The sequence below is a fragment of the Gymnoscopelus braueri genome, assembly GCF_963280865.1.
Source record: "Gymnoscopelus braueri genome assembly, chromosome: 7".
NCBI lineage: Eukaryota > Metazoa > Chordata > Actinopteri > Myctophiformes > Myctophidae > Gymnoscopelus > Gymnoscopelus braueri.
Window position 1 is genome coordinate 52405265 of NC_137608.1, and position 22407 is coordinate 52427671.

The window sequence follows — 22407 nt, forward strand, 5'->3', positions numbered from 1 at the left end:
CACCCAGACAGACAGGGAGACACTCAGACACACAGACAGAGAGACAGACGGAATTACAGCTCTCTATTCTCGGTCTCAAACGGAGGACACACCAAGGGAATATAAAGGACATTTAATCTGTTTCCCCACAATTCTTTTGTTTTACCGCTGAAGAACTGCGGATACAAGCTTTTTTATTTAAGCTGAAGACTTTGCGGATACAAGCTTTTTTTATTCCTTCTGTCTTGGAGAATATAAGGTTTTATTCACAGGTGAGGATCTCTCTATGATGGATCGTGTTCTTTGTGTGTGTGTGTGTGTGTGTGTGTGTGTGTGTGTGTGTGTGTGTGTGTGTGTGTGTGTGTATGTGTGTGCGACTGTGCGTGTGTGTGTGTGGGGGAGAAGGGAACTACTGTGTTCAACAAAAGACCATTGTTAGAATTGTTATAATGTTCTCATTTTTTTTGTTTTATTATCTTGTAATAACCTGATCTATAAACCGTTGTGTTTATTCTATTCTATTACACAGAGATCAGACAGAAGGCTCTGTCTCTGTGCTTCTAATAATCACCAGCTCATAAACGTGACCTGTCTGTTGGATAGGAAAAACAAGGGGGGGGGGGGGTGTTGACTATCTGCTTCTTACTGAGGGGGGGGGGGGGGTTAGGTGAAACTAAACACAATGACTGATTCATGTTAAAGAAAAGGATGATTTACTAACTCTATGAGCGTTAGATTGTTGTAACATGTTGGTAAATGTATGGATGAGATGAGGAGCTATTGTCTGGTTGTGTTGTAGAGATAGAGTCTCTGTGGGGAGAAGAGAAGGATCAGGCCTTTTGTCTGCTCTGTGTCCTAGACTGATCTCTGGACGAGGTTAGAATATGAGGTTTTATGTTCTACTTTTATTCACTTTAAACATGGTTTTCAGTGTATTTAATCCTAATGGACAGAGAGAGGAGTTAGAGGAGGAGTAGGGGGGAAAGGGGGGGGGGGCTTTGCGTTCTCTGTCTAAACAGGAAGCTAGAGACTCTTTAGACAAAGGAGAGAAAGAAACAAAGAAACCTAAACATTAAGCCTCTATAATATATAGTTTATTGTTCTCTTATAAACATGGTGTAACATTGTATCTTAGATCCAGTTGTAATGATCGATGATCAGATACATTGTATCTGTTCTAGTGTCGTCTCTCCCCTGTAGGGCTGTGTGGGCTACAATGTAGCAACTACAGCTCTGCGTCCTTTATTAAAGCTTACTGTAGGGTTTCTCCATCGCTTGCCGAAAGGGAAACAGATCTACTAAAGTGGTTTGCTTGTAGATCTGTTGTTGTGTGACTGTGTGTAAAGTGATCCATAGGCTGGTGGGATGTGGGGTAAAGCAGGCCTGGATGGAGTGACTCAGTGCTTTAGAAACATGATCTGATGTTCTGCTACCAGGCTAGAGGAGAGAACAATCATCCTTTATGTTGTTGCCCTGAAAACAACCAGCTTTAAATATAAATGACACCCTGTTGACCCCAAAGGCTGGAATTACAATCTAAATGGCGTCATCATCATCATCTATCATAATGTGAGACTTTTCTGTGATCCCTGCTATTACTGTACTATTACTGCTCAATAACAGTCTGTGAGCCTTTTGTTAGAAACACGGTAACGATGGAGAACATGACTTCCCTTCCCTTCCCCCCTGAAGTCATTTAGATGCTTGTTTTGTGTGTCTTGTTATTGTGAAAGAAAGGTGAACCCCATGTATTACACATCATGGCGTCGTGCTGCTGAAGCATTGAGCCAGAGACTCAATCTATCTGCCAAGTTGATGGAAATCCCCTAACTTACCCTGTCTGTCTGTCTGTCTGTCTGTCTGCTGTAGGGGTTTCTCCTCTGTATGTCTGTCTGCTGTAGGGGTTTCTCCTCTGTCTGTCTGTCTGTCTGTCTGTCTGCTGTGGGGGCTTCTCCTCTGTCTGCCTACCTTTCTGTCTGTCATTCATTCATTCATTCAAACCTTTATTTATTCTCGAGAGACACTGAGTTTGCCATCATTTGCAGTGTCTGTCTGCTTTGGGGGCTTCTCCTGTCTGTCTGTCTGTCTGTCTGTCTGTCTGTCTGTCTGTCTGTCTGTCTGTCTGTCTGTCTGTCTGTCTGTCTGCTGTGGGGGCTTCTCCTGTCTGTCTGCTGTGGGGGCTTCTCCTGTCTGTCTGCTGTGGGGGCTTCTCCTGTCTGTCTGCTGTGGGGGCTTCTCCTGTCTGTCTGCTGTGGGGGCTTCTCCTGTCTGTCTGCTGTGGGGGCTTCTCCTGTCTGTCTGCTGTGGGGGCTTCTCCACTAAACACTTTTTTTCTAGGGACCCCCTGGAACCCCCCAAGGACCCCTGGGGGTCCCTGGAGCCCACATTGAGCAGCACTGGTGTAGTTTCAGGCTGGTCATTCATTGTGGTGATAAGGAACAGATGTGTGTTGTTTGACTGACAGGTGGGCCCTAAACATGGGCTCCTGACAGCTGAGCTGACTGTCCATTGTTCCATTGTGTCGTTAGAGATGACGACACTTATTACAACCAAGCCCTAACGATGGCCCTAACGATGGCCCTACAGGGCAACTTAAACCTCTTCTGTTGATGACTGGACAAAGACAGTGAAAAATAAAAAACATAATCTAGTCCTTTAAAAAAAAAATCTGAACAGAAATGGATTTTAGTTTGGTTCTCAGATAAATTGGCCGGCTAGATCAGAGGTCTTCAACAGGGGGTCCGGGACCCCTAGGGGGTCCTCAGAGTTACTACAGGGGGTCCGCCAAATCTTTGTGTGATGTTTACATTAACCGCTTCAACCAAGCATCCGTATTCTGAGGAGAACTTTAGCCAAAAATAGCAGATCTACAAGCTCACAACGCCTCGCGCTGCGAGGCGTTGTGAGCTTGTAGATCTGCTATTTTCGGCAAAGTGGTTTGGTATAGGTGGGAAAAAAAGAGCAGACTAAGTACAGAGTGAAAGGTCAGGGTTACTAAGTATTGTTTAAGTGCATGGTTACATGTCTGGAAATTAACATGAATGAATTTCAACATTAACATGAATCCAACATGATAGTGTTGTGAAACAAAGCCTATGAAATCTATGTTTTTTTTTTTTTCATACAATATATAATGGGGGTCCCTGCTTTATCTCGCTCTCAGCCAAGGGGTCCTTGGCCTGAAAACGTTGAAGACCCCTGAGCTAGATACGATACAGTGGAAATGATAACTGTGTGTGTGTGTGTGTGTGTGTGTGTGTTCGTGAGAGATACCGGTACTGACCCTTTTACAGGCACGCTAACACATGTTGTAATACAAAATGCATTCGTCACTGTCGTGTGTGTGCCTTGCATTTCTCAGCACAGTCAGCAGGCAAACACGTGACACAGTGGGAGAGAGAGCTAGAGAGCTTTGTGGGTTTTTCCTAGGAAACCCTTTGTTGACACGCCTGTGGTAGCATGCAGGACAGAACAGAACAGAGTGTGAGAGAGAGGGGGGGGGGGGGGGAGACATGGGGTCTCTCTGAAGATTTAACAGGATTTTGTTTGTCCGTTGACTGAGGTCAGGACACCTCCAGGGGTCTGACAGGACATTCTGAAGCAACTGTGCCAGTCTCTCTCTCTCTCTCTCTCTCTAACTGGAACATTAGTCCTCTAAGCCTGGCTTTTTTACTGCCGTGCCGTGTTTGTATCCGTGAGCAGAATACAGATAAGCCACTGAAAGGCAGGTAGTAGACTAGTGTCACCACCAAGAAAGACAGTGTCACCACCAACCAGCAGCTGCTGCTGCTGCTGCTGCCTCGTATACAGCAGCAGGACAACAGGTTCAGGGGTTGTTTATGCTAAAGGAAACACGATACTCTGTGTGTGTGTGTATGTGTGTGGGGGGACTGGGGGTGCGTGTGTGTGTGTGTGTGTGTGTGTGTGTAGTGCTGCTGCTGCTGCTGAGCCCTTTGTGGCCTGTTGCCAACGGTTAGTGGGTCTGTTTGTGTAGGAAAAAAAATAACTGAACGTCACATGTGTGTCATGGTGCCAGCAGGGGTGGTTAAAGAGGATTTGCTCAATAGTAGGCCTACATCCAAACAGACAGGATATTGCGTACTAACACTGACACATCAAGGCCTTTTCCTCCTAGCTGGCTGCCTGGTCGGGTTGTTTGTGCGTAACGTTGGTTGGTTGGCTCATTGTGTGGGTTTTTTTTTTGTACGATTGCCTCAGAGAACTTCTCTCCTCTCCCATTACACAACTTCCTGTCCCTGACGTGTAGTGTTTCTGCTGCAGTCAGAGCAAAGCGGAGGCTCTGCAACGTCACGCAAACCTCTCTGTCACGTTTCCACACAACTTAGATCCAGATGCTCCCCTTCTCGTGTGTGTGTGTGTGTGTGTGTGTGTGTGTGTGTGTGTGTGTGTGTGTGTGTGTGTGTGTGTGTGTGTGTGTGTGTGTGTGTGTGTGTGTGTGTGTGTGTGTGTGGGTGTGTGGGGGTGCTTGTGTGTGCTTATGTTACTATTCTTGTCAGGGCCAAACATACCCATGACAAGTATAGTAGAATTTGAGAAATAAGACCAAATGAGGACCATTTTCCCTGGTCCTCACATTAAGAGACATGGTTGTTTTTAAAGGAGTAGTTCACCCCCAAAAAAAATCGTATTTTCTCTCAATTACACTACCCATAAAGCCCGTTTTTATCACGTCTAAGCCAATAATTTGATCGGTAGGAGACACAAAGGAGACTCTTTGTGTCTCCTACCTGAGAGACCGTCGGTTGATAGAAAATAAGTCATTTTCTGGGGTGAACTACTCCTTTGAAGGTTAAACATGATTTGGGGAGTTAGGATTACAAGTAGAAAATTATTCAGGTTGGGATTATTAGACATTTTTTAGAGGTTAGGTTTAGGGATTGAAGTTAAGAGTTTTCCCTATTTTATACCTGGTTGTGCGGCGATATCACACACACGCTATTCTGTTCTGTCTGTTTTCAGCGCTGTCCTTAAATGTGGATGTCCCCACAGGTATAGCAATACAAACGTGTGTGTGTGTGTGTGTGTGTGTGTGTGTGTGTGTGTGTGTGTGTGTGTGTCTGTGTGTGTCTGTGTGTGTGTGTGTGGAAAAATTACGGAGGAAGTTTTGGATTACTGATATCTCTCTCGTGGCGACAGAACCACAGTTAAACGGAACTGTTTAGAAACGTTATTACTCAGAAGAAGAGGCGCTGTGCGTCTGGTCTTGAAACTCGTCGGTTCACCCCGTTCTTCCTCTCTCTGCCAGTAATACTCAGACATGTTCTAGCTCTGTTTCCCTCTCTCTCTCTCTCTCTCTCTCCTCTGTGTGGGTGACATTCTGTGGGTGAGATAAAGTTATAAAAAAACATGTGCCTCTTTTATTACGTGTCTCTCTCTGGCAGGAGGAAACAACGAGGCTGAGGCTGATTGGGACACATTACCGTCCACACTTATTCATAATGACATATATGGTAATCATCATGGCACAAAGTGATGAGTCGTCATAAAACTCTGATGCCAGAGTGGAGTTTAGCAAGAGTCAACTCTCACAGAATCTCATGTGATTTTTTCTCATGTTTTGAACCAGCTGATTCCCAAACCCAGTGGACCGTGAGGACGATATACCGCACGTCAGCAGGCCCCCAAATAATTGACACAAAAACACTTTTAAGATTGTAACGATAATAAAGGCTGTGAAGTGAAGGGGTCAGAGGGGTCAGATGATGGACGAGGCTGCAAACGCTTTCGATATAAAAAAAAGAGGGAAAAAAAGAAAAGTGGGCTCTGATCCAGAAGAGCTTCATGGGAACCACTGCCTGCCTTCAGGCCATCTCTCACAGATCTCACACATCTCGTCTGATTTCCTTAATGTCACAAACAAACCAACATAAAGGGACACATATTTTTGAGAGGCTGTTGTTATGGTCTGATCTGTGTGACCGTCAGACAGAGCCGTGTGCCAGGTTTTCTATGAGCTGTGAGGAGGGGGGGGGGGGTCACTGAACAAAGTTGCGGGACGGAGCATAACGTGGCTCTTCTGCCAGAAGGTGCTGCTGAACCAGAACCAGAACAACAGTGTGGTTTGTTCCTGTGATGAACTCCTGCAGAGAAGTGTCCTCGTTCAGGACTGACTTCAGACAGACAGACAGACAGACAGACAGACATGCTGACAGACAGACAGACAGACAGACAGACAGACAGACAGACAGACAGACAGACAGACAGACAGACATGCTGACAGACAGACAGACAGACAGACAGACAGACAGACAGACAGACAGACAGACAGACAGGCTGACAGATACTCACAGACAGACAGCAGGCCCGGGGGCAGACTGACAGACAGACAGACAGACAGACAGACAGACAGACAGACAGACAGACAGACAGACAGACAGACAGACAGACAGACAGACAGCTCTCCTCCTCACATTGTCATAGCACGCTTCTTCTCAGCATGGGGCATGGGGACCCCCTGGGGGGTCCTTGAGGCGGTTTACCAGGTTAATTATAGAATCAGAATAGGTTGAGCCACTTTTAACCCTGTATACTCTGGCTGTTTTGAGAAGTTTTGAACACAAATCTTATCTCATGACTGAGGGTCCCTGGCACAGACTGAGGGTCTCTGGCACAGACTGAGGGTCTCTGGCACAGACTGAGGGTCTCTGGCACAGACTGAGGGTCTCTGGCACAACGTGTGTTCAGACAGACGGGGGTCCAGCAGCAAATATGCAGATCAATTTGGGGATCGATCTAGGACAGGGGTGATGTAGAGGGCCACTATATTTCCACACTCACTCCAGAGGGACACATTGCATATACTGTCGGGCATTCTATGTCACACAAAAGTAGCAAAAATAGTTATAGTAATACTATTTTGGCTACTTTTGAATTGGAGTCCTGATTAGTTTTTTGCTATTTTTTAATTGGAATCCTGAAAAGTAACATTTTAATGTAATTTCAAATGCATTTAGTTATACTTATGTTAACTTTATGAACTTATGTACAAATACATTGGACGTAATGTTTGCAATTGTAATTGAAATCAATAATATATCAGTATTCTGATATTAACCTGTGGGCCGCATTAAGTGAAGGTGGGGGCCGCATTAAGTGAAGGTGGGGGCCACATGTGGCCCCCGGGCCGCCAGTTGCCCATGTATGATCCAGGAAGTGTTGTGTTATGAAGCCGTCTGATGAGGACAGACTTAATTTGAGCAGGACTGCGATGTTTCTTTTGTCAGTGAAATGTGTCTTTAACCGTCTTATGACTGCAGCAGATATCTGACTGTTTCATCACTTGTCTCGTGCGCAGAGGGTCACACACACACACACACACACACACACACATTCTAATTCCCTCTCTCTCTCTCTCTCTCTCTCTCTCTCTCTCTCTCAGCGATGGCCCAAGAGACGAACCAGAGCGCGGTGCCCATGCTTTGTGCCACTGGCTGTGGTTTCTATGGCAACCCCAGAACCAATGGCATGTGCTCCGTGTGCTACAAGGACCACCTCACACGGGGGCAGAGCAGCGACCGCATGAGCCCTATGGGTCCTATGGGTAAGAGACACACACACACACACACACACACACACACACACACACACACACACACACACACACACACACACACACACACACACACACACACACACACACACACACACACACACACACACACACACCACTCAGCCCTATGGGTAATGCACACACAAGCCGAAAATAGCAGATCTACACATTGCGGTGTGAGCTTGTAGGTCCGCTATTTTCAGTGTTGCATCACTACGTATAAATAACTTTTTTAAGCATTGTGAGGATCAGGAAAACTGTCCTTAACCCATTAAGACCTGAAGCCGATTCTACATGTCTCCTAAATCTCAACAGTTTTCTGAAAAACATATGTTTCTATATCAGTGGTTCTCAATCTTTTTCATGTCAAGGACCCCCAAAATTGTATGTATTTGGCCGCAGACCCCCATCAAAATATCTTGTTCCAGGAACCCCCCAGAAGCAAAGATTTGAGTAAAAAATGTTCGCCTTAAAAATATATATATTCAAAGATTTGCACTAGAGATGCGCGGATGGCTTTTTTTGTCACCCAAATCCGCGTTAACAAGTTCATTATCCATCCGCCATCCACCCGCGGTACTTATATCATCCTATTTATAGATCCGCACCAACCGCACCAAATAATTGTTATTTTCCTGACGTTAGTTTTCTTATAAACAGTGTTACTCACCACTGTCGCGATGCAGTGACTGTATACAATCCACAACCATGGTAACAACAAGCGCACGTCTTCATTAAGTTACTTTCGCTTTCAACCACTTTGTTGCCATGTCGGCTTTTTATAAGCTTTTTATAAGCGACTTTTAAAATAATAAACTTTATTTATATAGCACCTTTCATGACATAAATGCAGCTCAAAGTGCTTTACAGAAAAAGAAAGAAAAAGTGAAAACAAAACACAGAGCAAAAACAATGCTCTGTGTTGCGACTTTTGGGCTTGTTTGGCACTTGTTTTGGGCTTGTTTTCATAGACCTGGCTACTTATTTCTCTCGCAACCTGGCAACACTGGCTGCCTGTAAAGCAACATGTCGTGAGCGGCTATTTTTTGCCTGGTGTAAAATGACGTAATATTAAAATACTACAAACGCACACACGGTGAAATTTAGTGCTTTTTAAAAGCTATTATAGGCCTATAGATTGATATCATTAATTTAATTCCCGCATTATTTCACCCGCGGTTTATCCAATATGAATTAATAATTATATTTGATTGACCCAAATCCACCCAAACTGCGGTTAACTGCGGCAACCGCGGCTAAAACCGCGATCCGCGCATCTCTAATTTGCACACATTTTCACGATTTTTCAAAAATAGCAGATCTACAAGCTCGTAGCGCGGCACTCGGTGCCGCGCTACGAGCTTGTATATCTGCTATTTTTGAATAGCCTAAAGTGTAAAATAATGCTTTTTAGCTCAAATCTAAAAATGACACAGTTCCAGGTCTTAATGGGTTAAGTCTATTTCTCAAATACTACTATATTTGTGGAGACATTTGGTTCTACTCACAAGCATATTACACACACACACACACACACACACACACACACACACACACACACACACACACACACACACACACACACACACACACACACACACACACACACACACACACACACGGCGGTGTCCATTTCGTTCTGAATTCATAATTCATCATTGTCGTGAGTCATGAACACCCACAGGGCAATAATCTACCTTTTAATAGCACAAACCTTAGTTATTGTAGGCTGTTAACTATAGTGGGAATGGATTGCTACATCTAATAGATTCTATAAACCAATGGTTTTCATATCAATATTAGTTTTTTTGGCAAACCTCTCAAAGTGCTACGGGGTTTAAAACATCGGCATAAAACGGCAAAAGGCAACCAAAAGGACTACATGAGAGGGACCCTACCAGGCTAACGGGCAGTGTTGATTTTGACAGCAAATTTTTATTTGGTTTTAGTCAATATAGTCTTTTGAATAAAATTCCATTTAGTTTTAGTCATATTTTAGTCACCTGAGATGTTCTAGTTTTAGTCGACTAAATATCTTAAGATTATAGTCGACTAAATCTACAGTTGATTTAGTCGACTAAAATGTATTTCGGCGGTGCCTTGATGACGTCGTAATGGCTGATTTTACACTTGGTTGCGTGCTGAAAATAGCAGATCTACAAGCTCACAACGTGTCGCGCTGCGGCGCGTTGTGAGCTTGTAGATCGGCTATTTTCAGAGGGCAACACCCACGGGCAACGAACATAAAAAAAAAAATTGTCAACGAAATCTACACTGTTAAAGTCTGTTAAAGAGTCGAATTAAAAACTAGGTCAAATCAGGGCATAGACTAAATGGAAGGAAAAAAAGCCCAAGAATGCAACAAAATGGTTTACGAGCCAATTGTCAAACAAAAGTCATACATTATTTAGCACGGCTTTTGTATTTGCATTTTTAATTTAGGGCATCATCTACATGTCTCAGCTGGAGGCTAAAGAGGGAGGACATTGTTTTTATCTCCTCTCTCTCTCTCTCCCTCTGCCCTCTACCCTCCCTGTTGTTCCTCTCACTGTAATGAAAGACAGCTGTTTGCTACATGACAATGTACTGTGTGTGTGTGTGTGTGTGTGTGTGTGTGTGTGTGTGTGTGTGTGTGTGTGTGTGTGTGTGTGTGTGTGTGTGTGTGTGTGTGTGTGTGTGTGTGTGTGGTGGGGGTTCACTCCCTCTCAAACCCCTCTAGGGGTCAAATGCTGCTGTTTTCCTTTCCAACATGTCTCTGGTAGAACCTCCTGCTAGAACTTGCCTTTTATGGACGACTTATTCGTTGCTGTCGGGCGGAAACCTTGTAAAGGGGGGGGGGGGGGGGGGGGGGCTGTGTTTCAATGGATCCAATGTAGTTATTATTTAGTCACAAAGCTCTTGTTAATACTTTTCAGTGGTTCAATATGTATGAAACCCACAGACGTATTTAACCACTTTCAGATTTAGCTTTTCAAAGATTTTTCTAAACTAGCAAAAATAGCTGCTCTACAAGCAGCGTTGCCAGATTCTGTGAGAGAAACAAGCAACCAGGTCTAGGAAAACCAGCCCAAAAGAAGCGATTATGGGCCACATGAGAACTTTAACATATACATCAGCTATTTGAAAATAGCAGATCTACAAGCTCACAACGCGTCGCATCGCGACACGTTGTGAGCTTGTAGATCTGCTATTTTCAAATAAAATCTTGCAGGGCAACCATGTCTACAAGCTCCTTTGAAAATAAATTAGGCTCAATGCTCAATAGATCCTATTATTGATGTTTTTGTGTTGGCGCTGTAGTATGATCACGTAGGGGCGTTAATTTACGAAAACCAACTTAAAATACAGAGATGAGAGGTTGCAGAAACCTCTCAACCTCTCCCGACAGCAACGAAATATGTGTTTTGATATATTTGGGGTTAATAGTCCAGCCCTCGGAACAGATTTAATCTCTTGCTTTGTGTTTTTTTTTCACGTCTCATCATCGTCTTGTCTCTTTGTCTCCCCCTACAGGCGGCGCTGCTAGTGCTGCCTCAGAGGCCTCGGCCATGCTGAGACTAGAAGCCAGTCTAGCCGCCAAGGTGGACGCCTCGCCTGTCTCACTCTCTGCAGCAGACATGTCTAGGTCAGTTCTATCACCTGTCTCACTCTCTACAGCAGACATGTCTATAGGTCAGTTCTATCACCTGTCTCACTCTCTGCAGCAGACATGTCTAGGTCAGTTCTATCACCTGTCTCACTCTCTGCAGCAGACATGTCTAGGTCAGTTCTATCACCTGTCTCACTCTCTGCAGCAGACATGTCTAGGTCAGTTCTATCGCCTGTCTCACTCTCTGCAGCAGACATGTCTAGGTCAGTTCTATCACCTGTCTCACTCTCTGCAGCAGACATGTCTAGGTCAGTTCTATCGCCTGTCTCACTCTCTGCAGCAGACATGTCTAGGTCAGTTCTATCACCTGTCTCACTCTCTGCAGCAGACATGTCTAGGTCAGTTCTATCACCTGTCTCACTCTCTGCAGCAGACATGTCTAGGTCAGTTCTATCGCCTGTCTCACTCTCTGCAGCAGACATGTCTAGGTCAGTTCTATCTCCTGTCTCACTCTCTGCAGCAGACATGTCTAGGTCAGTTCTATCGCCTGTCTCACTCTCTGCAGCAGACATGTCTAGGTCAGTTCTATCACCTGTCTCACTCTCTGCAGCAGACATGTCTAGGTCAGTTATATCGCCTGTCTCACTCTCTGCAGCAGACATGTCTAGGTCAGTTCTATCGCCTGTCTCACTCTCTGCAGCAGACATGTCTAGGTCAGTTCTCTCACCTGTCTCACTCTCTGCAGCAGACATGTCTAGGTCAGTTCTATCGCCTGTCTCACTCTCTGCAGCAGACATGTCTAGGTCAGTTCTCTCACCTGTCTCACTCTCTGCAGCAGACATGTCTAGGTCAGTTCTATCGCCTGTCTCACTCTCTGCAGCAGACATGTCTAGGTCAGTTCTCTCACCTGTCTCACTCTCTGCAGCAGACATGTCTAGGTCAGTTCTATCGCCTGTCTCACTCTCTGCAGCAGACATGTCTAGGTCAGTTCTATCGCCTGTCTCACTCTCTGCAGCAGACATGTCTAGGTCAGTTCTCTCACCTGTCTCACTCTCTGCAGCAGACATGTCTAGGTCAGTTCTATCGCCTGTCTCACTCTCTGCAGCAGACATGTCTAGGTCAGTTCTATCACCTGTCTCACTCTCTGCAGCAGACATGTCTAGGTCAGTTCTATCACCTGTCTCACTCTCTGCAGCAGACATGTCTAGGTCAGTTCTATCACCTGTCTCACTCTCTGCAGCAGACATGTCTAGGTCAGTTCTATCGCCTGTCTCACTCTCTGCAGCAGACATGTCTAGGTCAGTTCTATCGCCTGTCTCACTCTCTGCAGCAGACATGTCTAGGTCAGTTCTATCACCTGTCTCACTCTCTGCAGCAGACATGTCTAGGTCAGTTCTCTGAAGGCATTAACCCATTAAGACCTGAAGCCGATTCTACAAAATGTCTTCTAAATCCTAACAGTATTCTGAAAAAAAACGCATGTTTCTGTATCAGTGGTGCTCAAACTTTTTCATGTCAAGGACCCCCAAAATTATATGTATTTGGCCGCGGACCACCATCTCAAAATGTTTTGTTCCAGGGACCCCCCCAGGAAGAAAATATTTGAGTTAAAAATGTTCGCTTTAAAACAATATATATTCAAAGATTTGCACACATTTTCACGATTTTTCTAAAATAGCAGATCTACAAGCTCATAGCGCGGCACTCGGTATGAGCGCGCAATGAGCTTGTAGATCTGCTATTTTTGAATAGCCCAAAGTGTAAAATAATGCTTTTTTAGCTCAAATCAAAAAGTGACACAGATGTGTTCCAGATGGTTCTCTATGTTTTAGTCGCCCCATGGAGCCCAGCCCATTCGGATGCTATCAATGCATTGAATGGGACATTATCACGTTTTATAGTAGGCGACACACTGACCTACCCACCATTTATCAGAGCATTCATTGGGTGTAATCAGGACGTACTGACCTACTGACGGAGACGACTTATATAAAGTTAAGTTTAGGTTTGGGACCATGACGGAGACGCGCAGTCTCAAGCAAACTGGAGCCACGTGAGGGACCACCGAGTGAGCTTAAAGCGACGTTCGCCTGAGCCACCTCAGCACCGTCTGAGTTATGTACCGATAGGCACAGAATGGTAAATCATGTTGTTGGGACTGCTCTGTCTCCGAGTAGGTCAGCAGCTCCTGATTACGCCCAATGAATGGTCTGATAAATGGCGGTTAGGTCAGTATGTCGCCTACATCGCCCATTCAATGGTCTGATAAAACGTGATAATCTCCCATTCAATGAATTGATAGTTTTCGAAGCCGGTGTGGAGACTTGAATTCATGGATATTAATTAGTTTTTGTCTCATTCCTAAGACAATAATTTGAGAGACAAAGGAGACTCTTTGTGTCTCCTACCGGAACCGCTGCCAGTCATCAAATTATTGGCTTATAGGAATGAGACAAAAACAAATGAATATCCATGAATTCAAGTCTCCATGAGGTGACTCATCGATAGAAAAATACTAATTTTGGGGGTGAACTATCCCTTTAACTAATCCCTTTGTCCTTCAACTCGCATCAAAATGACTGAGAATTCATTCAGCTCTTTATATTTAGCACAGAACAAGGTGTGAGTCAAAGAGAGAAGGAAAAAAAGGCTGTCAGGTGTGTTGCCTTGCATTGTGTCCCGACTTATCCCGCTTCCTGTCTCTCTCATCTCCCTGTAGAACTATTCAAGGCTCTCTTCCGGTGACTCAGCAAATGACAGAGATGAGCATCTCGAGAGAGAACAAGCCGGAACCCCTAGAGCCTGGTAAGACACACACACACACACACACACACGCACACGCACACGCACACGCACACGCGCACGCGCACGCGCACACACACACACACACACACACACACACACACACGCACACGCACACGCACACGCACACACAGTGTTCAGTGTGCCACTGGGCAGACACACAGACCCTCTAAAGCAGTGGCTCTCAAACTGTTTCATGTCAAGGACCCCCAAAATGATAAGTACAGTATTTGGCTGCGGACCCCCATCTCAAAACATTTTGTTCCAGGGACCCCCAGAAGCAAAGATTTGAGTTACAAATGTTCACTTTAAAAATATATATATTCAAAGATTTGCACATTTTTTTTGCAGATCTACAAGCTCAGAGCGTGGCCACGCTATGAGCTTGTATATCTGCTATTTTTGAAGGTTAACTCTCTCAGTGCCAGGCCCCGAGTTATCCCGAGTTTTAGGGTTATACCCTCAGTGCCAGAACGAGAAATCCCGAGTTAAATTATTATTATTATTTTTTTTTTTTTTATGTTCAGAACCCAAGATATCATTATCTGAAAATTTGCAGCTCCAGCCACTCTTTAACCTATAACTGAAAAAGGCTGTATCTCGCTTCCTAAGCACTTTTTTTTTTCTTTGAAAAAAAAAAAGAAAAAAGTTGGCACAGTTCGTAATAATTTTTTTATTTCATTGGCACTGAAAGAGTTAAAATTATGGTGATGCTAATTTAGTAACTAATTTAGCCCCCCCCGGACCCCTGGGGGTCCCCACTTTGTTTTCCTTTCCAACATGGACCCCACTTTGAGAACCACTGCTCTAGTCTCAAGGCAAATGTTTGCTTGTGCGTGTGACCCACTTCAGGGGCTGGAGGTTTATTTTCGACGTTGCCCTCTCGCATACCTTCGACCCACAGCTATCACTTTTCCTTGACGGCCTCCTAAGATATAGAGGAGGCCGTCTAGCAGTGGTGGGAAACGTACTCAAATGTTTTACTTAAAGTTATACAATGCAGAATCCCAAATAACGATTTTTAGCAACCTCTGCTGGTCACTACCGTCACTGCATACAATTTCCGTAATCCTCGATTACCCAGAATTCCATTCGTTTTCACCGGAAGCCGGAAGCGTTTCAAAAAGCGATCTTTTAATTGTTTTATACTATCTACGGATCGTTTCTCTTAGCCAGTGGAGCATTAGTTACCATGAGCTGTGCTTTCTTTTTCTGTTCTTTTTCGATCTTCCAATCCTACATTATCTTAACATCAGCGTGAGGTTCCTTTTTGTTATAGAGCGGTAGTTCCTGGCCAAACAGGAAACCGTTGCGGTAGTTCCTGGGGACGTCGGCCACGACGTCATGACGTTGGCCAGGAACGTCATTTCCCCGGGAAAGTCCCCCCAGTCCACTTTCAATAGAAAATATATAAATAAAAGGCTTCCGGGGGTGAAATTCACGGAGTGGGTGTTGTGAAACTTTTGCCACTCGCAAAAGATATACAATTTAACTTTAGTTTTGTTGAAAACGTTACCTAGTATTACTTTAAGTAAGAGTATCAATGCTGCAATGTAGAAGTACTCTGTTACAAGTAAGTGTCCGGAATTCCAAATTTACTTGAGAAAAAGTACATAAGTAGTGGTATCAAAATGTACTTAAAGTACCAAAAGTAAAAGTAGTAACATGTTTGAAAATAGCAGATCTACAAGCTCACAACGCGCCGCGATGCGACACGTTGTGAGCTTGTAGATAGGCTATTAATAGCCTATGTATAAAATAGGGCTTAACCCATTGAGACCTGAAGCCGATTCTACATGTCTCCTAAATCTCAACAGTTTTCTGAAAAACGTATGTTTCTATATCAGTGGTGGTCAATCTTTTTCATGTCAAGGACCCCCAAAACTATATGTATTTGGCCGCGGACCCCCATCAAAATATTTGGTTCCAGGGACCCCCCAGAAGCAAAGATTTGAGTTAAAAATGTTCGCTTAAAAAATATATATATTCAAAGATTTGAACACATTTTCAGGAATTTTCAAAAATAGCAGATCTACAAGCTCGTAGCGTGGCACTCGGTGCCGCGCTACGAGCTTGTATATCTGCTATTTTTGAATAGCCCAAAGTGTAAAATAATGCTTTTTAGCTCAAATCTAAAAATGACACAGTTCCAGGTCTTAATGGGTTAAGTGGTTAATGTTTTATAATGTAATAATTTATATCTGCAAAGTAACTAGTAGTAACTAAAGTTTTCAAATAATTGTAGTGGAGTAAAAGTACAATATTTGCCTCTGAGATGTAGTGGAGTAGAACTAAAAGTATTGAAAATTGGAAATACTCCAGGAAAGTAAAAGTGCCTCAAAATTGTACTTAAGTAAAGTACTTGAGTACATGTACTTTAGTTACTTTACACCACTGCTGTCTAGAAATAAAAGCCTGCTTCAAAAAAAGACCTCCTGGCTGCAGTGGAGGCTGGAGGGCCGTTGAGATTCTTCGATGTCCTCGGCGTGCCAAACGCTTTCTCAGAACGGCACGCTGTCCTCTGCCAAGCATATCATCTCTGTGTCGGGGTGGAAAAACTCCTATGTCCAAAAACTGTTTACTCTTCAGGGATTCTAATTCAAAAACATCCAAAAAAGTAGCGGATCTACAAGCTCTCCGCCTTTTCAAGCTTGTGGATCTGCTACTTTTGATACTATTTGTGTGACGCTGTAGTTATGATCAAGTAGGGCGTTTAATTAACGCGTTAAAAAACACAAACAGTCAGAATATGGAGATGAGAGGTTTCTGCACCGACGGCAACGGTATAGGGTTCATGCTGTGGGAGGGGCCTAAGCAGAGGTGGTGACAGGGTACAGTTGCAGCCGATTGCAGTAACGCAACTCCTGGATATATCCACTTGAACCCTAGCGCCCCTATTCTGGGTGGGGGGGTGGGGGGGTGGGGGCATTCGCCGGAAGTAGACGATCTACAAGCTCACAGCACTGCCACTCTGTGAGCTTGTAGATCGGCCATTTCCAGCGAAGACGTTTGGGTCCAGCGTGGAGAAATTTGGTGTAGAGGGACAAAAACAATGCAGACCAAGACAACTCTGATCAACTTTGACTAAGTATAGAGGGTTTTAATATGAGATAGATATTAGATCAATCAATTAGTATAAAGGTGGAGTGAATGGGGAAGTTAACACATTGAATGCCAGAGTTATTTCAGATTTTTTAGCTGTTTTGTGCCAGAGATTTTTCATTGAGAAAAAAAAAGTACTCAGGAGCCGAGATACAGAATTTTTAAGTTTTAAGTTAACAAGGAAGTGGATGGGAGTTTAAATCTTCAAATAATCATATCTCCTTGGTCTTTGGGTCAAAAAAAAAAAAAAATGTTTTGAAAAAACGCATTGATGCGTTCTTGGCACTCAAGTGATGGATTCAAAAGAACGCATGTATGCGTTCTTTGCACTCAATGTGTTAATAAACATGCATACTGGTGTGGTTAGGTGTGTACTTTGAACATTAGATTTAAGATTAATTTTTCTTAACGTTGCATGTGTGAAATATTTGACAAGATTGGCATGGTAGATTTGGGATATTTACCGAAGGGTTAGAGATGTATTTTAGCGTTAAGCAGTATAATGATACTTGGTTCAATCTACAACGAGGCAACACTTGAGCTTAGATATCTGCTAATTTTGGAACATTTTGGCCCGATAATGACATGCACCAGAATAGGAACGCCAGAGGGTCAACGTGGTTTAAGAGAAGTTGCTCTTGCATGCTAATGGGAGGAGATGTGGTCGTCTACACCCACCACAGGCCAACATGTGACCGGGACCACAGTAAACATGGGAACTGGCACAAAAAAAAAGAAAACGTGCCGTAAGTATTTTTGGTGTCTGATGTGTTCTTCTTCCTTCTCGTTGTAGTTGTGAGCCAGCCCACTGCGTCTAGTGCCAGCCCCGTAGCTTCTTCTTCTTCTTCTGCTTCCGGCGCAGAGGACGGCAAGGGGGACGGGAACAAACCCAAGAAGGCCCGGTGCTTCATGTGCCGCAAGAGGGTCGGACTGACAGGTGGTGAGCTTTTTGTGGAAAAGTATTGATAATGTTTTAAATCAGGGGTCTTCAACAGGGGGTCCGGGACCCCTAGGAGGTCCTCAGAGATACTGCAGGGGGTCTGCCAAATCTTTGTGTGATATGGATTAGAAGCCTAGAATCCCTATTCTGAGGGGAACGTTAGCCAAAAATAGCAGATCTACAAGCACACAACGCCTCGCAGCGAGTTTTGGTGTAGAGGGGGAAAAAAAGCAGATCCAAGTACAGAGCCAACGGTCAAGTTTACTAAGTATTGAGGGTTTCAATGGTGAAACTAAAAACATGAATTCACACAACACATTCACAAGATAGTCTATGAAGCTATCTATGAAATCTATGAAAAGGTTTAATCTGCAACATAACTTTACACAATATGTAGTGGGGGTCCTTGCTTCATCTCTCTCTCCACCGGCTTCGAGTGCTATCAATGCATTGAATGGGCGAAATAGGCGAGTTTATTAGACCTTTGAATGGGCGAAATAGGCGACCTACTTACCTACCCGCGATTTGTCAGAGCATTCATGGTGCGTAATCAGGAGCTACTGACCTACTTGGAGGCGGAGCAGTCCCCACAACAATATTTACGATTCTGTGCCTATCGGTACATAACTCGAACGGCGCTGAGTAGGCACAGGCGAACGTCACACCGTTCAGGACGGCAACTCGGTCGCCTTAGCTCCCTCGGTGGTCCTTCACGGGGTGACAGTTCGCCTGTGACTGCGCGCCTCCGTCATGGTCCGAAACCAAAACCGAAACTGAACTATTTAAGTCATCTCCGTTGGTAGGTTAGTATGTCTTGATAACACCCAATGAATGGTCTGATAAATCGCGGGTAGGTAAGTAGGTCGCCTATTTCGCCCATTCAAAGGTCTAATAAACTCGCCTATTTCGCCCATTCAATGCATTGATAGCACTCGAATCAGGTGCTCTCTCAGGGGTCCTTGGCCTGAAAAACGTTGAAGACCCCTGTTTTGAATGATTTGCTAAAATGTTCTGCTATAACGACGCGCCCAAAAATAGGGGTTGCCAGGCAGGCAGGAATTGGTTCTAATAGATCTGCTTATTCGTGTCTCTGATTGTCTCAGACTGTGTCAGTGTAACGCGAGTCACGGTACATTTGGTGTTAACTCTTTAAGACCGGGGGACGCATCTGTGTAACCACTTTATCCATATTTTATACTTTTGGCTATTAAAAAATAGCAGATATACAACCTCATAGCGCGGCACCGAGTGCCGCGCTATGAGCTTGTAGATCTGCTATTTTTTTTTAAATCGTGTTTTTTTTTTTGCAAATCTTTGAATATATATCTATAAAGCAATTGTTTTTTACTCAAATCTTTGCTTCTGGGGGTCCCTGGATTTTTTTTTTTTTTTAGATGGGGGTCCGCAGCCAAATACATATCGTTGTGGGGCTCCTTGACACTGACATTAATATTATAGCAACATAAGTGTTTCAGAAAACTGTTTTAAACTGATTTAGAAGACATTTGTAGAATCCCCAGAAGCAATAACATTTTAGCTAGAAATGCTCGCTTTAGATATATATATGTTCAAAGATTTGCACAACATTTTTCACGATTTTTCAAAAATAGCAGATCTACAAGCTCATAGCGCGGCACTCGGTGCCGCGCTATGAGCTTGTAGATCTGCTATTTTTGAATAGCCCAACGAAATCTAAAAATGACACACAGATGCGTTCTCAGGTCTTAAAGAGTTAAAAAAACACCTGGTTCAAACAGCTGTTGACCTTTTTGTGACCTCCGTGTGTTTTTTGCTTGCTGCCCCCAGGGTTCGACTGCCGCTGTGGCAACCTGTTCTGCGGGATCCATCGGTACTCCGACAAGCACAACTGTCCCTACGACTACAAGGCCGAGGCGGCCGCCAAGATCCGCAAAGAGAACCCCGTGGTGGTCGCCGACAAGATCCAGAGAATATAGAGGAGCCCCGTGGTTGGTCGCTGACGAGATCCCAGAGAATATTAAACCCTTTAAGACCTGAGGCGATTCTTTAAAAAAAATCTAAATCCTAACAGTTTTTGGAAAAAAATCTAAACTTTTTTTTTTCACGATTTTTCAAAAATAGCAGATCTACAAGCTCGTAGCGCGGCACTCGGTGCCGCGCTATGAGCTTGTATAGCTGCTATTTTTGAATAGCCAAAGAAATCTAAAGTGACACAGATGCGTTCCAGGTATCAATGGGTTAGAGGAGGAGCAGCAACGGCCACGACGACATAAAACCATGATGGAAAAACCTTTGGACTAAAGACTGGAGTATGAGTGCGAACATTGGACATGAACACTGGCATGGGGGTGGTTAACAAAGGATTTAAAAGAAAAAAACACACAAAGGACTCGATCTTTAAGATGCTGCCTCGAGAAAAAAAAAATTAAGGAAAAGAGAAGAAAAAAAGTAAAGGTCCTGTTTGAGGACGATGCATGAATGATCACTTTTCTCCTTTATTTTTGATGAATTCATTAGTTTGTTTTATCCTACCTTTTCCTGTGGTGTGTCTTTGCCGCTCTTTTGATCGTTTTTCTTTTCTTTTAATTTTTTTTATTTTTAAAAGAATATGTATCGTCTTATTATTACAGAGCAGCCCAGGTGAACTGTGCTAGATATGCTGTGCTCCTCTCTCACCTAAAACCAGGCGCCATTTTGTGCCAAACCGCAGGGCAGCCATTTTGTTTTGACCATGTCAACGCGTGGCGTAAAGCTTGACGGGTCTTTCAACCTTTTGCATTCAGATGTCACAACAACAACAACATCAACAACATCAACGCCAGAGCTGTGGCCCTCCGTTCCGTTCTGTGACCCTTTCGTTCTGTGTTCCGTTTAGTATTGAAGTCAGATGACAACTAACGCCCCACTATGCACAAGGGGCTTTGTGTCGATTTGTCTCTGTCTCTCCTAGCTTTACCTACCTCACAGCCGAATGCTTCAATCTTCATTTTTCTTCCCCGCTCGACTCCTCTCTTTTTCTCAGAATCTCATCAAGAGAGCCTGGGACAAAAAAACGACGGGTCATTGTGACCCGCACGTTTTTCTACTCTGAGCCAAGCCGTTCCTCGGCGACTCTGAGACAGCACGCCCCGCCTGCGGGGCTGCAGGTCATCTCGACCGCCGTGACGACCTGATCGAGGTCGTTCGTGTTTCGAGAGGCGAAAGGCGTCATAGAAAAAGAATCGGGGACAGAATAACTACTTCAATTTGCCACTGGCTCTTTATCGCTGAACTTGTGTGTGACGGTAATGTGGTGAAGGAGGCTCCCCTGCTGCTCTGAGCTCAGATTGTAGGCCATGCCGTTCACACTGGAAGCCCAAATCAGATGTTTTGTTAATATCCAGATTGCAATCAGATTGTTTTTTTTTTATGAAGAACCACATAATAAACAAGATTTTTGTCATCAGATATTAATCTTAATTTCAAACCACCTAGAAATGTGGTTGAAATCTGATTCGCAAAAATCGTATCCGATTTCCAAACTTGTGTCTCAAGTCTTGTGCCAAAAATAGTCGATCTAGCAGCTCGCCGTGAGCTTGTAGATCAGCTATTCTTGGCACCTGAATAGCCTACACTAATCCAACGTGATCCCTTGCAAATGACAGTGTGGACGGTCAGTACCTAAAGATCAGATCTGAGAGACTACAGATCAGATCGGTCTGCAGTCATGGACTCTGTTGATAGCTCGGGGCGGAGGGCTGGTTTAAGGTGATCCTGGGGGGCCAGAGGGGAAAGCACCGCCTCTCTCCCTGGGGGGCTCACTGTATGTGGAGGGGGGGGGGGGGTGTGTGGATGAATGGAATAAATGCATGGGTTACCGTTCGTTATCTGCAATAGTGTGTAAAGCAACATTTGAATGAATTGTAACGGCTTTGGCGTCACTCGACTAGTGTTTATTTTTTTGGGTCATTTCTATCCACTGAGTTTTTTTGTTTCCTGTTGAAATTATTTTTCATTTTCTATTTTTATTTTCCGTTGGTTATAGTACTGATGTTAGCACATGTATTCAGTGCGTTCGTGGAATTAGGGTATGTGAGCCATGCTATGTATTATTGTTTTTGTATGTATGTGGCGCTAACAGAAAGTTGTGTGTGTGTGTGTGTGTGTGTGTGTGTGTGTGTGTGTGTGTGTGTGTGTGTGTGTGTGTGTGTGTGTGTGTGTGTGTGTGTGTGTGTGTGTGTGTGTGATGTACGCGAACCCTTTGGTCTGTGGAGCTAGCCGGTTTTAACAGCACATGTTTACAGGACTTCCGGAGCATGCCGAGTTAGATTTATGAGAAATACTACACCTGGACTTAGATGTAATTTCAATTCTCATCTCTCTCTTCTTAACAGCTGTTGATCTGTGTGTGTGTGTGTGTATGTGTCTGTGTCTGTGTCTGCAATAGAGCACTGTAGACAAGTGTGA

General features: G+C 44.1%; 1 protein-coding gene across 2 annotated transcripts; it reads left to right on the forward strand.

Moving 5' to 3' along the window:
* The first annotated feature begins 8 nt into the window (after nt 1-8).
* zfand5a (zinc finger, AN1-type domain 5a) lies at nt 9-21692 on the forward strand. 2 transcript variants are annotated; one of them, XM_080432819.1, is made up of 6 exons: nt 9-251; nt 7379-7540; nt 11063-11174; nt 13858-13943; nt 17836-17982; nt 19789-21692. In XM_080432819.1, exons 2-6 carry the CDS (start codon nt 7381-7383, stop codon nt 19935-19937), a joined length of 654 nt encoding a protein of 217 aa, XP_080288945.1. In that variant the 5' UTR covers nt 9-251; nt 7379-7380; the 3' UTR covers nt 19938-21692. The 2 variants fall into 2 exon arrangements, with proteins under 2 accessions (XP_080288945.1, XP_080288946.1); XM_080432820.1 differs by having other exon boundaries at nt 17836-17979.
* Nucleotides 21693-22407: the final 715 nt, after the last annotated feature.

Bases quoted from the DNA above. Each gene is read 5' to 3' on its own strand.
- zfand5a (XM_080432819.1), top strand. From the start codon at position 7,381: ATGGCCCAAGAGACGAACCAGAGCGCGGTGCCCATGCTTTGTGCCACT. The intron at 13,944-17,835 runs GTAAGACACACA...TTCTCGTTGTAG, and splicing joins GCCGGAACCCCTAGAGCCTG to TTGTGAGCCAGCCCACTGCG. The intron at 17,983-19,788 runs GTGAGCTTTTTG...TGCTGCCCCCAG, and splicing joins GAGGGTCGGACTGACAGGTG to GGTTCGACTGCCGCTGTGGC.